Raw genomic sequence first — 15178 nt, 5'->3', positions numbered from 1 at the left:
GAGAGGTTGTGGAGAGACTGGAACACTTATACACTGTTGGTGGGAATGTAAAATGGTACAACCACTTTGGAAATCGATTTGGCGCTTCCTTAAAAAGCTAGAGATAGAAGTATCATACGATCCAGCTATCCCGCTCCTTGGAATATATCCTAGAGAAATAACAGCCGTCACTCGAATAGATATATGCACACCCATGTTCATTGCAGCACTGTTCGCAATAGCAAAATGATGGAAACAACCTAGGTGCCCATCAATGGACGAATGGATAAACAAATTATGGCCTATCCACACAATGGAATACTACGCAACAATAAAAAACAATGATGAAGCCGTGAAACATAACATGGAGGAAGCGGGGGGTCTTTATGCTGAGTGAATTTAGTCAGTCACAGAAGGACAAATATTGTATAAGACATAAGAACTCAAGAAAAGGTTTAAATACAGAAGAAGACATTCCTTGATGGTTACCAGGGTGGGGAGGGACAGGGAGGGTTATTTACTAACTAGATAGTAGATAAGAATTATCTCAGGTGAAGGGAAGGACAGCACACACTAATAGGGGAAGTCAGCACAACTGGACTAAACCAAAGCTAGGAAGTTTCCTGAATACAGTCAAACACTTTGAGGGACAGAGTAGTAGAGGTAGGGGTCTGGGGACCATGCTTTCAGGGGATATCTAGGTCAACTGACATAACAAAGCTTATTAAGAAAACGTTCTGCATCCCCCTTTGGTGAGTGGCGTCTGGAGTCTTAAAAGCTTACAAGCGGCCATCTAAGATGCATCAATTGGTCCCAACCACCTGGAGTAAAGAAGAATGAAGAACACCAATGACACAAAGAAAGTAGTAGCCGAAGAGACAGAAAGGGCCACATAAACCAGAGACTTCATCAGCCTGAGACCGGAAGAAGTAGATGGTGCCTGGCTACCACCAGTGACCACCCTGACAGGGAAGACAACAGAGAGTCCCGGATGGAGCAGGAGAAAGGTGGGGTGCAGAACTCAAATTCTAGTAAGAATATCAGACTTAATGGTCTGACTGAGACTGGAGGAACCCCAGAAAGCATGGCCCCTGGATTCTCTGTCAGCCCAGAAATAAAACAATTTCCGAGGCCAACTCTTCAGACAGGGATTGGACTGGACCGTGGGACATAAAGTGATACTCGTGAGGAGTGTGCCTCTTAGCTCAAGTAGATACAAGAGACTAAACGGGCAGCTTTGTCCAGAGGTGAGATGGAAAGGTAGAGAGGGTTAGCAGCTGGTTAAATGGACATGGAGAATCGGGTAGAAAGGAGGAGTGTGCTGTCACAGTATGGGGAGAGGAATTAGAGTCACATAACAATGTATGTATAAATTTTTGTATGGGGAAAAAAGATGAAGGCCAAGGATAGAACACTGGGGAAGACCATCATTTAACAGACAGATGGAGGACAAGAAGTTCACAAAAGAAATAAGAGAAACAGATTAACTGGAGAAGTTGACTAAATAACCAGATGACTGTGGCTTCATGGAGTCCCAAAGAAGAGAGGACTTCAAAGAGAAATATCAAAATATAGCTGAGAAGTCAAGCAAAATAAAAGCTCAGAAGTATCTACTACATCTCTCAACATAGAGGTTGTGGTGACCTTAGCAAGAGTGTTTTCCCCCCTCACCCCCCAGTAAATCAATAAATTGGATAGAGGAAGGAGAGAGATCACGTTGCCATGGGAGTTTTTATCATTCGAAAACCTTGATTATGTTTATATACAGGAGCAAGTTTGAAAGATGCAGACAGAAGAGTTAAGTAGGTTAGATGTGGTTCTTGCTCCAGAGGTCAAAGAGATCGTTACAGTTCTCTGGGCCTCTGCCACTGTGTGATGCTCAGAAAGATGCAGCCCCTTTTGCCAGTTGAATCGTGGAACTGAAGCTCCCTACAGGCAGCTCTGAATTGTTGTTTACAGTGGAGACTGGACCTGGAGGGGATTTTCAACCCAGAGACCAGGGAGGGGATTACAGCCCAGCCTTTCTTACCAGGGCCTACAGACAGGTATGGCTTTGTCTAAAAGAATGTGTGTTCTCTTCCATTTCCCCCAAGAAATCCAGTGAGAGTTTTTCCACCCTCTTCCAGGCCAGAGATCAGATCCCAGAAACTCACTCTTTTAAAAGTGTCCATGCCTGATGTGAAGTAATCAAGAATGAAGCCAGATCCTCAAGGATGTTCTTCATAGCCTTATTATAAGTAATATAAATACCCAACGAGACATAGGTAGCATGAACTATGGCACAGAGCCACTTGTTGGAATAAAATACAGCCATTGAGAAAGATGGTTATGGAGACTGTGTAGCAACAGGAAAGGGGCTATGGTGTAATGTCAACTAAAAATTTTTTTGTTGTACACTGATTACAACTGGGTGAAGACAAATGTGAAAATGACTAGAAAAGAGATCAAGAATGTCATTGTGCTAGGGTGTTGGGATTATGAGGTGTGGTATGGAAGTTTTTCCTCTGTCTTCTAAATTTCTAATGATTTTTAAAATATTTTTTATAATTTTCTAATTGACAAGGAAAGAAACTCGTTTTGTTGTTTTCTTGGCAAGTGGTGACACCTGGGGTTTTAGACAAAGGTGGGCTGCAGGCTCAATTTGGAAGCCCCAGCTCTAGTCAGTCATTGCCAACCTCAGTCACGGGTGGCAGGTTGTGTTACAAGGGGCCTCCTTTCAAACAGCGTTGTCTGTTTCCATTTGCAATAGAAATCTGGGAGTACTTCTTTTAGCAGAGGATATAAGCAGCCGTCCCTGTTTGCGTAAGCTTGTCCCACCTTCTAGTAACAGCAGCCTTTTCAGAATGACCACTCCACTGAATTGGCCAGAGGAACCTGTTTTTTCAGTACAGCCCCTTGTTTTAGGTAAAATTCATAATGCAGAAGATAAGTGACAGTCCAAAACTCAAACATCTTCATTTCTGACATTTGTGCTGCTAATTAGTTTCTGCTGGGTATTACACTCCATCTTCTCTGTTTTACTTTGGAAAAAAAAAAAAAACATGAATGTAAATACATTTTTACATCTCCAGATTTTTATTTCACTATTCAGAAGCAGATACATAATTTCAGTATCTGTCCTGAGTGTGCGGCCAGTGCTTAGATGCCACGTTATATACCATATATTGCATTTTCTTCCTACAATATTGTAGTAGCAAGTCTTCTCAAAAAACGCCGATTAAAAACAAAATCTTCAAAAATAATGAACATTTTATTTTTAAGTGTTAGTTCCATCACAGTTGTAAGAATTATCACCACCACCCAGTAAGCACTTGATATATCCAAGCACTGGATGAGACACCTTATGGATGCTACAGCTGGAGAAACCTGGGTGCGTGCAGTGCGGGGCCTGGCCAAGGCCCCACGGCTGAACCTGGGTGGAGGTGGGATTTCATCCTTTATCACGAGCCCAGGCTTTTCCCCTCTCTGTGTCCCAGGCTTTCGTTATGCCTTACTTTCCAAACAGAATTTAACAGTCCAAGAACAATAATTTGAACTAATTGGAGTATTAGATTTGATATTTTCTTTAAAATTATACTAATATGTAGTTTTTTCTCAGCTGACATTTTACAAACAAAGTTTGCTCCTATGGCGTACCCCTTTCTTATGAAAACTGCTGTTCTTTGAATATTTGAGGGTAACTCCGCCCCACCTGTGATTCTTTCTAACGCCCCAGGACAGATGCTGGCTGCAGCTGAGGAGGTGGTTTGACCCCTCCTTACCCTCCCCTACCTGAGTGAGATGAGCCTTGCGGTAGCGGTTAGCCGAGGCCAATAAAGTATTTGAGAACAGACTTTTCTTACTCTATTTGCATCAGTGTTGAAATGCCAGTGATTCTTTCTTCCCAGATACCTCTGGTGAAAATTTACTGTGTGGCATAAATCACTCATGTTTATTGAAAGATTCGTTTCCAGCAAGAGGTTAATTAACTTGTTGCTCTTTAATACATAGGTTTTGGACTGGCTGATATTATACAAGTGTGAATTCTGCTTATTAGCTGGTATTCTATTGTAAAGCATCCCCAGGTCCTGCCAACACTACTTTCTCTATAGTTCTCAAATCATTCCCTTTCTCAGCAACCTTTTTGCCCTTCTCTAGCTCAGAACCACATATACTCCTACCTGGATGACTATGGCAACTGGGCTCCCTGCCCTAAAACACAATGTGACCATTTATTTCACTGCCCTGCTTAAAACCCACTAGTGGGCCTATCAGCTGGTGAGTCCAGGTATTCCCAGCCCTTTGTGGTCTGCCCCAAACCCAAACCCAGTCTGCTCGAGCTCCCACAGAGGCGGTGCCGCCTCTTATCTCCCTCCATTTGTCCATGCTGTCTCCTTACCTTGGTGCCCTCTTCCTCTTTCCTACCCTTCTCCACCTCCCACCTTTCCCCAGCTAACCCCCATTCCTCCTCAAAGGCTGCTTAGGTGTCATCTCCTCCAAGAAACCATCCCTGGTGCCCCTTCCCCACACTGGGCAGCCGCCTTCTGCCTTGGTGCCTCCACTGCAGCTCCCTGCGCTTACCTTTCTCTTAATGCTGATCATAACCGACTCTTCATGGTCATTTCTCTGTCCCTTGTGCTAGCCTGTGCTCCTGTAGGGCCTGATCTGAGGAAAACTGCCCTTCTGGCCAAACAGCAAAACAAAGGATTCCCTGGGGTGATGGGGAAACTCCTCAGAATGAAAACTGTCTCTTGGAATGAGTTGACCCCGTGCCTCATGGGTCCAGCGTGAATGAAAACATGGCTGCTGATCTTAACCTTAGCATGTAAACTAGAGAAGCAGCAGAGCTGGAAGGAGGCCTGCTGCTGTGTCTGTCCCACTGAACCTTAACCCAGGTATTAACAGCTGAGACTAATTGTTCGCAAAAGGGCTGATTCATTCAAATTCAAACACAAATACTGAGATAACTGTTCCCCTCTGTGTTCTCTCCTCATAGAGGTGTAAATGCCTTCACTGGAAAGGACAGATAAATCAGAGATTTAAGAGAGACGGAGAGGGGTGGGACTCTTCATCATTTTTATGCATTTCACTCTTCCCAGGTGGGCGCTGGAATGAGCACTGGGGACAAGTGAGGGCCAGATGCAGCCCACAAGCACAGCATAGACAGTAAAAACACAGAAGGTGGGATGTTTGGGGTCACTTGGCCCAAATATGCAGTTTTTCAGGAGACTTGACGTGGGGTGATGTCTTTTTCATCTTTTCATGTTACTGTTGTACAGATGAACCACAGGCCTCCCCTCTGTGAGCCCACAAGTTGATACGCTCCACAGGCACTGGCATCACTAGGGCACAGTGTCGGGGCTTTCTTCCCGAGGCTCCTAGGCCTATGGAAACTGCACAGCACATATGCCATGTATAGATTTGGCTCAACCTAAAGAGTGCAGAAAATGTGTTTAATGGTGTCTCAGTTGTTCAGATTAAACATGCTGTAGCATTTTGGGGTTTTGTTTTGTTTTGTCAGTGATGAGTGGGAGCAGGTGGTGTAGACAGTCCATGAGATCACTTATCAAAGTGATCAGTGAACCCCAAAGCTTAAGGTCTACAGGCCTCCCTAAGACCTTCTGGTCCTTTCTAGCCCCAATGTCTGTGTCTGTCATGGCCAGGTGTCAGTAGTAAGACCTCCCAGAGGGGATGTCTCCGTTTGTCCTTCACAGCCCTGTGTCCTCCATAAATGGTTCTGCTTGGTCACAGCATGGCCAACAAAGATAGCTGCCTTGTTCTTCCACACAGTGACATTACCAAACTAGGGTGTAATGTTCCCGGATGGGTCCTGTGAAGATAAAGGAATCTCTCTCTATATATAGGTGTGTATACATACACATATATACACATAAATATAGATGCATCTGTATATGTGAGATTTACTTCCTTATCAGAAACAAGTGATTTATATATTAACATACTGATTAGCTTCCAGTTAAGAATTCTAACATTTTAGTACCATGATTTAGAATCTTACTAAATTTGTCAAGTGATTGAAAGTGAGGTTTTTCAGAAATTATTAGCTAATTTTTTTCAATATAGAATTTATAGTCACAATTAGTATATTATAATGATATTTCCAGGATAAAATACCAACGACACATTTTCTGGCCACAAATGTACAACATATATCAGCTTATTTTGGGAGATCTGAAGAATTAGCTACTGTAAATAAAGTCTCTAAGAAGGTTTCTCCGGGAAAGAGGTGAACTTACAGTAATATGGGTGATATATTATTAATTAATAACTATGACCAGCCACAGCTTCAATTAAAAGGACAATGGATGAGAAGGCCTAATAGAAAGGATATGCTGAATTTTAATTTTACAAGCACCAGGGTCTGCAGAAGCCTGTTTCTGAGGCTTTTGCCAACAGCCTCTATGTTAGAGATGTCACCAGCTGCTCCCTAGTTTGGGGACATTTATTGAGCACCGACTGCTGTCTACCTTGGGCAAAGCTCCTTTGGTTGTCATTAACGGGAACCAACTTCAAAATAGCTTCAGAAGAAAGAGAAATTTCTTGGAAGGTCCTGGGGTCCCAGAACCCCAGGAGAACATGTGCTGAGGTACAGGGAGGAGTTTTGTATGGAACTGAGACCTAGAGTCCCAAAGCCACTCGTTTTGCTTACCCCTAGTTCTTGTGCCCACTCAGACAGGCTGGCAGCTATGTCTCAGTTTAGGGGAGGGACTTAGACTGGCATGTCTGGCCAAAAAGACAGACACAGGGAGTGCAGGCACGGCTGCAAGTGTCATAATAAATAGATTTCTTTGTCCAGCGGTGTACAGTGTGATAGGCCTGCTCAAGTAGGGTATGTGGAAGTGTAGCTGTGAATACTCACCCAAAGAGGTAGCAGTTGAGCTGAGTCACCAAGGATTGGCAAGTCTTTTCCAGACAGGTTGGTGAGAGGGGCATCCTGGGGTGGGGAAGAGCCTGTGCAGAGGCAGACGTGGGCCTGTAGGACTATGCCACACTGTGAGCTGGACCGGCTTGTAGGGCTATGAAGTGAGATGAGGCTAGACCAAGAAGTAGGCCCAGAAGAAGTTATTCTGTAGGTGGTATGAAAGGGGCATGAAAGAATTTGAATCTAGATCAGATTTGTGTTCAGAAGATCACCGACCCAAGGTCAGTCTGCTTTGTGAATGCCAGCTTTCCACGGCAATCTTTACAAAGCAACCCGTATCCCCCAGTTCTTCCAGGGTAGAAATGACCCTTTTTTCCTGGGAGTGTCACATGAAGGAAATTACCAGAGGGCCTTCAAGCAGGGTCCCAAGACCAGGATTTACTCCCTCCATGCAGCACCCCGCCCCCAGCAGGAGCCAGGGCTAGAGGAGAAGCCTCCATAATAGCATTACTCTTGGCCTTTCTCCTTCCTGTTGCTCGTTAATTTTATTTTTAGAGTAATAATTTGGTGTTAATAAGACTTCTGCCTTAAAAATACCACCTTCTGCATGAAATTATTGTATAGAAGTAGTTCTGTAAAGCCTTCCTAATGTGGCATTCCCCTGAATACACTCTGGAGTGGAACGGGACTAACTAGCTGTTTGATCTTTTTATTTTGTTTTGTTTTACTGTCCATTTTCTACCCAGTCTGTGATAAGAAAAATGAACCTTCCTGGGAGGAGTAGTTGCTCTTCAGTCTCCACTTGCTCTCACCTGAGTTGGAATGATAAAGGGAGAATATTTGGGGCCCTCCACATAGGTACCTCACCAGCCCCCCCTCAACACTGTCTTTTCTCTCTGTCTCCAGGTCATGCAATATTTAAACTTACGTATCTAAGCAATCATGACTATAAACACCTGTACTTTGAATCTGACGCTGCTACCATCAATGAGATCGTGCTCAAGGTGAGTGTCCCTTCTCAACCCAGAGACTAGGTATAGGTATGTAGGTTGGGTTTCTACTCATGCCCTGTTCTCAGGCCCAGCTGGAGCCCACCTTGACACTGGGCAAGGTTCCTGGGCCTAAGTTTGCAAAGGATGAACAGCACTGCTTACCTGGGTCGCCCAGCTAGTGAACCTACCCCAGGTCCACACCAGTGTTCTGGTTCCAGCCTGGTGCCCTTTCAGGTCAGCTTCTCTGCACCATACTTCAGCCAAAGTGGGACCCCTTTGCCTTCTTCTCAGCTCCCTGACATTCTCCGTTCTTTGTGTACTTATTTATTCTTTTTATGCATCATTTATTTTCCTCCAGCCATTGTTGGGCTACTTGAGGTTCCTGGAGCAGACTCCAAGGAGATTTTTGTTATTGTTTTGAAGATGATTTAATTGTACTCAAGGTGATTTTAGCAACCTAAGCATACCCAGCTTTATGCTGGAACTGTATGTTACCAGTGTCGACAAAATTTACTAAGCCCTTCCTGTGTGCCAGGCTGGTGCTTGGCGTCCAGCAGCAATCCAGACAGGCCTGGTCCCTGCCCTCAGCTTTTCCTCTATCAGAGGAGACAGACATTAAATAAAAAATTACAAAGAGAATTGTGATTAATCACAAAGGTGCTGTGTGGGTATGTAAAGTATAGACCAACTCGGTGTGGGGGGAGAGGGAGCAGGGAGAGCTGAATCCCAAAGGATGGCTGAAAAGGCACAAATATCATCAGGTCAGGAGAGAGAAAAAGCATTTCAGCCTGTGAAGGGCTGAGAGGCAGCGCAGGCAGGTGTGGCTGGGAGGCTGTACCCACCTGTGTGGCTGGAGTAGTGAAGGGGGAGGACACATGGCAGAATGAAGTTGGAGGGGCCAGACCCATAGAACCTTGCAGACCAGAGTCAGGCTGAGAAAAGCTTTACTGGGTGTAGGAGTCCCCCTGGGGTCTTGTTGATTCAGGAGGTCTGGGGTAGGTAGGACCCAAGATTGTGTGTTTTATGCTCCCAGGTGCTGCCCAGGCTTCTGGTCTGTATACTACACTCTGAGTAGCACAGCCCTGAGCTAGTAGTTTTCAGACTCTCTTCCAAACTGAGAATCCTTTCTTTAAGCCAAATTGTGTCTAGATTGAGCAGATAGGAAAAGCAGAGCTGCTCTGGCAGGGCAAGACTTAGAAGCAGAGGGGACTCCCTGACTCCTAATTGTGTGACCCTGGCTATTTCATCACTTCTCGGCCTCGGTTTTCCCACCTGTACAGTGAGGATCAAGATATATATGCAACCCTACTCCACCCTACCAAAGGGCTGCTAGAGCACAAATCAAATGAGATATTGTAAACCTATCTAGGTTATTATTCCTTCTTAAGAGTAGAAGTTTTCAAGTGACAATAATGAACGTAGCTAAGATACACTGAGGGATTGCAAAGTGCAGGACCTGGCCTAAGTGCTTTACGTATCGTGTTTCATTGAATCTTCACAACTCTGTGAGGTAGGTGATATAAAATTGTTCCCATTTCCCAGGTGAAAACTGAGGGTCAGAAAAAATAAGTAAGTTAGCCAGAACCAGAACTTGACTGCAGGTTTGGCGGATTCCAGAACTTGTGCTGCTAACCCCAAGATGTGCATAGTCTTAAGGAGTTGAATGGGAGATTTCAACAAAACGGAATTGCTTTGCAGGAACATTTTGAGGCTAAATCCTCATGGCTACAAAAGAGTTTCAAAAGTAGTAGGTGACACTTAAAAGGACAGAGCTGCTGGGAAGACAGTTTGGAGCCAAGACAGAGTAGCATGATTAGTCAAAGGACAGAAGGCAAAGGGTTCATAGACCATCCCATATCGGAAGCCCCTTCCGACCGGGGAGTGGGGACTGACTGCTTGCCTGGACATGCTTAAAACCAGTGGGCTAAGAGTTACTTGCCAGATTGTCAAGAGATAGCACAAGGAACTTGTGTAAAGTGTTCAGGGACTAAGTTAAGAAATATTCCATTACTCCGTCAGGGGCTGGACTTTTTTTTATAGCCAGCATTAAAATATTCGAGACTTCAGAAGGATTCTGGTAAAATTATAATCCTGTGTTTGACATCAAAGTTATTTTCACAACAGCGGATTGATGACAGAAACACAGGTTTATGACTTCAGTATGAGACTGTGGAAGATCAAGTGCAGAGAAATCATTTTACAGGACCAAATGCTCCCTCGAAGCAGATGCTTTTCTGCAGAATCCCTGAGGCCTATCACCTCCCCCAAAATGTCTGTTTTCGTATCAGAATGTTTGTAGAAATATCGCATCATGCGCAAGACTCCAGGAGAGTTGCAGGGTACCCAGGCCTGAGTCACTTAGGGAGCTAATGAGCATAAGCCTGTTGGAAGATTAAATTTCACTTCTATCTCTGGTTTTTATAGCAATTTAAATACTCAGCTTTATTCGTGATTCCTGTAATGTCATGACAGCATCTTTGTGAGCTTTGCACCAACACTAAAAGTGACTGAGCAGGGCAGCAGGTTCACTGAGGCACCAGCCATGTGTCAGTAAATTTGACAGAAATATTTAGTGTTTCCATCGGAGGCTCTTCAGAGTCAGTCTTAGACTCAAGTATCGCAAGTGGTTCTAGAACAAGGAATTTTATATACAATGGGAGCATTAGTCTGAAACTGAAGGAAGAAAATGAGGGCCAGAGGCTGATGTCCAAGAAACTATTATGAACAGGCAACTCTCCATCAAATTATTTTATCTCATTGTGTTTTTCTCCCTGTAGAAATATTAATGTCTCCCATTTATTGAGCACTGACTATGTGCAAAGCATTTTATGTCATTATCTATTTACTCTTCACAACTGCCCTGCATAGTGTAGGCATTATTATCCCCACTTTATCGATGAGGAGATGGAAGCCTAAGGCTACAGAGCTAATAAGGGTGGAGCCTCCGTTTGAACCCCTCAGGAGTCCCGGAGTCTGCCCCCTTCCACCTTGATATGTAATTGATCTAAGCTATATGTGATCCCTAATTCTGCAGGCTTTTGAGGTGAATCTCAGAGGAATCATTGGGCTCTTCAAAATGGGTTCTTCTCGTGATCTAGTGACGGAGGCTGTGGCTTTATTGACCATGAAAACTCCCTACATTTTTATGCCTTAAACTGTAAAATGCGTTGAAAGTGAAACACTCTATAGTGCATAAAATTGTGCAAGTTTTAAGCCACAGCATATTAACCAGCTAATGGCAGACCAAAGGGCGTTTTTATCTTTTGATTATTACATTAATCTTCCCATTAAAATTATCTATGTGATTATCACAAAGCACTGAAGATAATAAATTTAGGAAATAGTTGGCTTGTTAAGGATCATTTTAAAATGTTTTTGTCAACTTATGCGTGCCAGAAATACTCTGAAAACGCTAGGTTGGCTGAGTGTGCAAACAATATAATCCAAGAATTGCTTTTATTAAAAATGATAAAACCTCATCTCCATACATTGTCTATAGTGTCCCAAATCGCCAGCCCAGCCACACAATCATGATTTATTGCTCTCAGCTGGTAACTTGGCGAGGCGGTGGGCCGAGCGTGTCAGGCCTTCTGTACTCTTCTACCAGCCTTTAACGCCTGCTGCTGGTGACTATCAGAGCAGAAAGTATGGCGGGGCACAGTGTCGGAGCCTTGGCCCCACAGGAGGCCAGCCATCTTGTACTGCCTCCTCCCAGAGCCCTCTGGCTCCTTCTCAGTCAACAGAGGCCTCTCTTGCTTCGGGCCAAGGACACACAGCCCCTTAAACTAGAATAAAACAAGGATGGTGGCTGGTTTCTCTGGCCAAAAATATTTGGGTTCCTAGTCATAACCTTCAGATACTTGGGGGTGAAGAGAAGTGTTTGTTCAGAAAAAGTCCCAGCCAGAGGGTGTCTGGGGGGAATGGGAGGGGGTAAGAGGGACAGTGGTAGCTCTCAGGAGGCTGGTGGGGGGAGCTGGAGAACTGGGAGGCATGACAGTCAAGGACCTGATCACCTGGTCCAAATCTTGACCCTGACAGTAATTTTGTGACCTTGGCCAGTTTGATCCTCCTCTGAGCTTTACTTTCCTTTTTGTCAAATGACCCCTGGAGAGCATTAAATGAAATACCATAGTTGGAAGCCCTGTACCTGACTGGTAGTCGGCTGAATACTGAGCCTTATTTTGTGTTGTGTTTTATACCTGTGATATTCTCTTCGTTCAGACGAGGAAAGTGAGGCGGGGTAGGTTAGGTGCAATGCAAGTCTTCGGTTGCACGGCAGGCAGGGGGCAGAACTGGGAAGCACGGTGCACACCTCCTGGGAGGCGGCCTGTGGTGAGGAGGGAATGCAGGCCCAGGAACCAAGTCCACCCCCCTTCCTGACTGAAAGGCCTTGTACAAGCCTCTTCTCCAAGCCTCCTCTTTCCCGTCTTAAAGCCAGGGTTCTGATCCCAGGCTGCCAGGTTGCTGTGATGACTGGACTCCATCCACAAGAGAGCACCTGGGCCTGAGGGCCCCCAGCCTGGGTCAGGGCCCTCCTCTTCTACCCCTGTCTTTGGCTGGGAGCCAGCTGGCAAGTAACTGGGCTATGTCCTCTTGCTTTCTAGGTCAACTACATCCTGGAATCACGAGCAAGCACTGCCCGGGCTGACTATTTTGCTCAAAAACAAAGAAAACTGAACAGACGTACAAGCTTCAGCTTCCAGAAGGAGAAGAAATCAGGGCAGCAGTGACACTGGCCTCCAGCTTCAATCTGTTGCCGTAGCTCAGAGCCTGCCTGCCAGGGCCCAGGTGGCCCTAGAGCCCACCCTGTGTCCTGCAGTCTTGGGGAGGGAGGCCAGCCCCTGGCTCATGGGCACAGGGCTGCTGGGCTCTTGGGGAAGATTTGGGGAGGGGGCACCCCCTAGGATGGAGCTGGAGACCTTTCCACAGGACCGAAGCCTCAGCGGCAATGGCTTTGATTAGCAGTACCCAGGGCCAGACCATCACCGAGAGGAGCCACGTGCTGCCCAGCCATCTTCACTGCCTCGTGACCCTGCCCGAGGATGTACATAGCCATGCCCAGACGTTTCCTTGCAACTTGATCAAATTTCTCAAAGCAAACAGAACAAAAATGTACATTTCTTTTTTTTTTCCTTTTAATAAACAGGTATACTCTTTATCATGGTTGGTATGATGGACCATTCTTTGGGGTGGAGGATTGATTATGTTATTCTCTTTCAAATCTGTTCCCATATTGAACAGGCAGATTGGAAAAGCTATGGCTCGATTTCTCAGAAGAAATGTTTAGGGCTTAGTCAATAGTTTTAACTATGCCATTTGTTTAAATGAGTGCATTTCTTTGAAGATACTATCTTACTCAAAGTTAGTAAAGGGGACCTAGTGTTGTGTATCCCAAGCTGTATCATTTTCTCCTTGAAAAGCCTTGTCTCCTCAACATGTCCCTGCACCTCTGATTTCAAAGAAGCAAAACTGCATGTGAAGCGTGGTGTGGTGGGAGACTGAGCGTCGATGGCTAGTCTTAAGGTCATGCTAAGCTCCCGGCCAGAAATGGTCTTTTCCATTTCTTAAGTAGCAAGTGTATGTTTCAGTGGCAATTAGACCTGCATGTGGATTGTTCCTGGAACTGGAGTCGTCTCTGCCTCTCTGGCTTTGAAAGGGCCTCATTCCCATTTCTTCCCCTCCATCCAGTACCTGCTTCCTTGTTGGAGCAGGCTGGAAGCTGCTGTTTTTCACTCTATCAGGGAGAACGGTGAGCAGAGGTCCCAGGGGACGAGGGAAACTTGCCTGATGGTGTCCTAGGTTGGCAAAGGCAAGGGATCAGCCATCCACCGACACCACACCTCTGGCCACACCAGATGCCTCTGTGGTTCTCTGCCAACCTCCCCAGTGTTTGTCCCAGGGTAACATCCTTCTACCGTCCCCAGCCAGGGCCAAGGACCTCAGCTGTTTCACTGAGGACCTGCATCTAAAACAATTTTTTTAATTGTTATACAGGAAGAGATGTGACTAAAACACCATCTCAAAGTCGAGTGGATTTCTTTGCACAAGGGGTCATTTTAATGAATTCCTCTTTCATTCTGATCTTTGTTCAGCCAACAAAAGCATCCTTTTCTAATGTCTTCCATTCCTACCCACCCCGGAAACAAAAGAACTATTATTTGTAGCTTGCTATCTGTATTTGGATTTTTAGCAATTTTATATTTAGATATCTTTGAAAAATGTAAATGACTAATTTGGTCATTAAATCTTGTAACATTCGGTACTAAAATGATATTAAAATAAAAGTCATACGTATACCCTATTTTGCAAATTGTTTTGAATTCCCGAAGTCTTGAGTGCGCCAAGGCTCTGAACATAATGCTGAACATGGTGACTGTACCGTTTGTTGCTCGGGCAGCTGAGGGCAGGTGTGTGTGAATCTGCTGGCAGTTGATGTGGTTCCAAGTGTCTCTGAGATGCACCGCAGGCTCCTGCAGTGCTGAGCAAGCCAGAGTGACCCTCTTAGAATCAGCACAGTTCTTTTATGATGAAATACAATACACCTTCAGTTTACATAAAACACACATGTCCGGCTTAAGGAATAATTTAAGGGGGAGAACACCATGCAACCGCTGCCCAGGTCAACCAAATATCAACACTGTTAAAGTTCAGTGTTTCCTCAGCCTCTCTCACACCCCATACCTCAGTTTTAAGATACGACACAGGGCATCTCTCCCTCTCGTCTCCCCAGCGCCAGGCACAAAGCAGGAGCTCAGCTTGTTCGAGTTACGCTAAAGTGACCCAACAGGCCCCACTTCAGCTCCTCAGCTTCTCCTGACCTGGCTCTGGTGTGGACCACTGCTGCCTTTGAAAGGCTCTCATTCTGGAATAAAGCTACAGGGTTCATATTTCGTGACTGGGCCTCTGAACACAATCTGGGACTTTATGAAAAAGTATGAGTAGGCTGTCAGGCCTGGGCAGGGGGACCCTGGAACCCTGACCTCTACTGGCCCACTGAGAACTGCCCCTCACTCTCTGAGGGGCTGCTGCATGTCAGGTAGTTGGAGTGCCAGTCCCTTTAAAAATATGCATATTTTTGTGACTCCCACTGCCCACAGTGGAGGTCCTGGCAGATTCTGTCACTGCCTCCATTCCAGAGGTGAGCACACCAAGGCTTGGAAAGGTCACCTCACTGGCCTGGGGACACTGAGTGACTAATACCGCAGCAGTGGTCTTAACCACTGGGCTCTGCCCTCCACAATGGCTGCTTTGTGGCTCTGAGCCAGGCCCTACTCCCTGAAGCCTCAGTTTCCTAATCTGTAAATGAAGACGCTGGATTAGGTGACCTCTGTAGTCCCTTCTGAAA

At 45.4% G+C, this 15178-nt stretch overlaps 1 protein-coding gene across 6 annotated transcripts in view; it reads left to right on the top strand.

The window, feature by feature from the left end:
* Window positions 1-14130, top strand: part of MAPKAP1 (MAPK associated protein 1) — a 270519-nt gene extending 256389 nt beyond the window's left edge. For 4 of the 6 annotated variants that reach the window (XM_004375666.3, XM_023730744.1, XM_023730743.1 and 1 more), the window contains 2 exons: window positions 7748-7845; window positions 12438-14130. In XM_004375666.3, coding sequence (XP_004375723.1) covers window positions 7748-7845; window positions 12438-12563 — 224 coding nt within the window. In that variant the 3' untranslated portion in view covers window positions 12564-14130. The remainder of the gene's footprint in view (window positions 1-7747; window positions 7846-12437) is intronic. The other 2 variants (XM_004375667.2, XM_023730750.1) reach the window with 1 other exon arrangement.
* The last annotated feature ends 1048 nt before the right edge of the window (window positions 14131-15178 follow it).

This window comes from Trichechus manatus, unplaced genomic scaffold (genome assembly GCF_000243295.1).
Source record: "Trichechus manatus latirostris isolate Lorelei unplaced genomic scaffold, TriManLat1.0 scaffold00038, whole genome shotgun sequence".
NCBI lineage: Eukaryota > Metazoa > Chordata > Mammalia > Sirenia > Trichechidae > Trichechus > Trichechus manatus.
The sequence above is the reverse complement of the archived record's forward strand: the minus strand, read 5'-3'. Positions and strand labels throughout refer to the sequence as shown.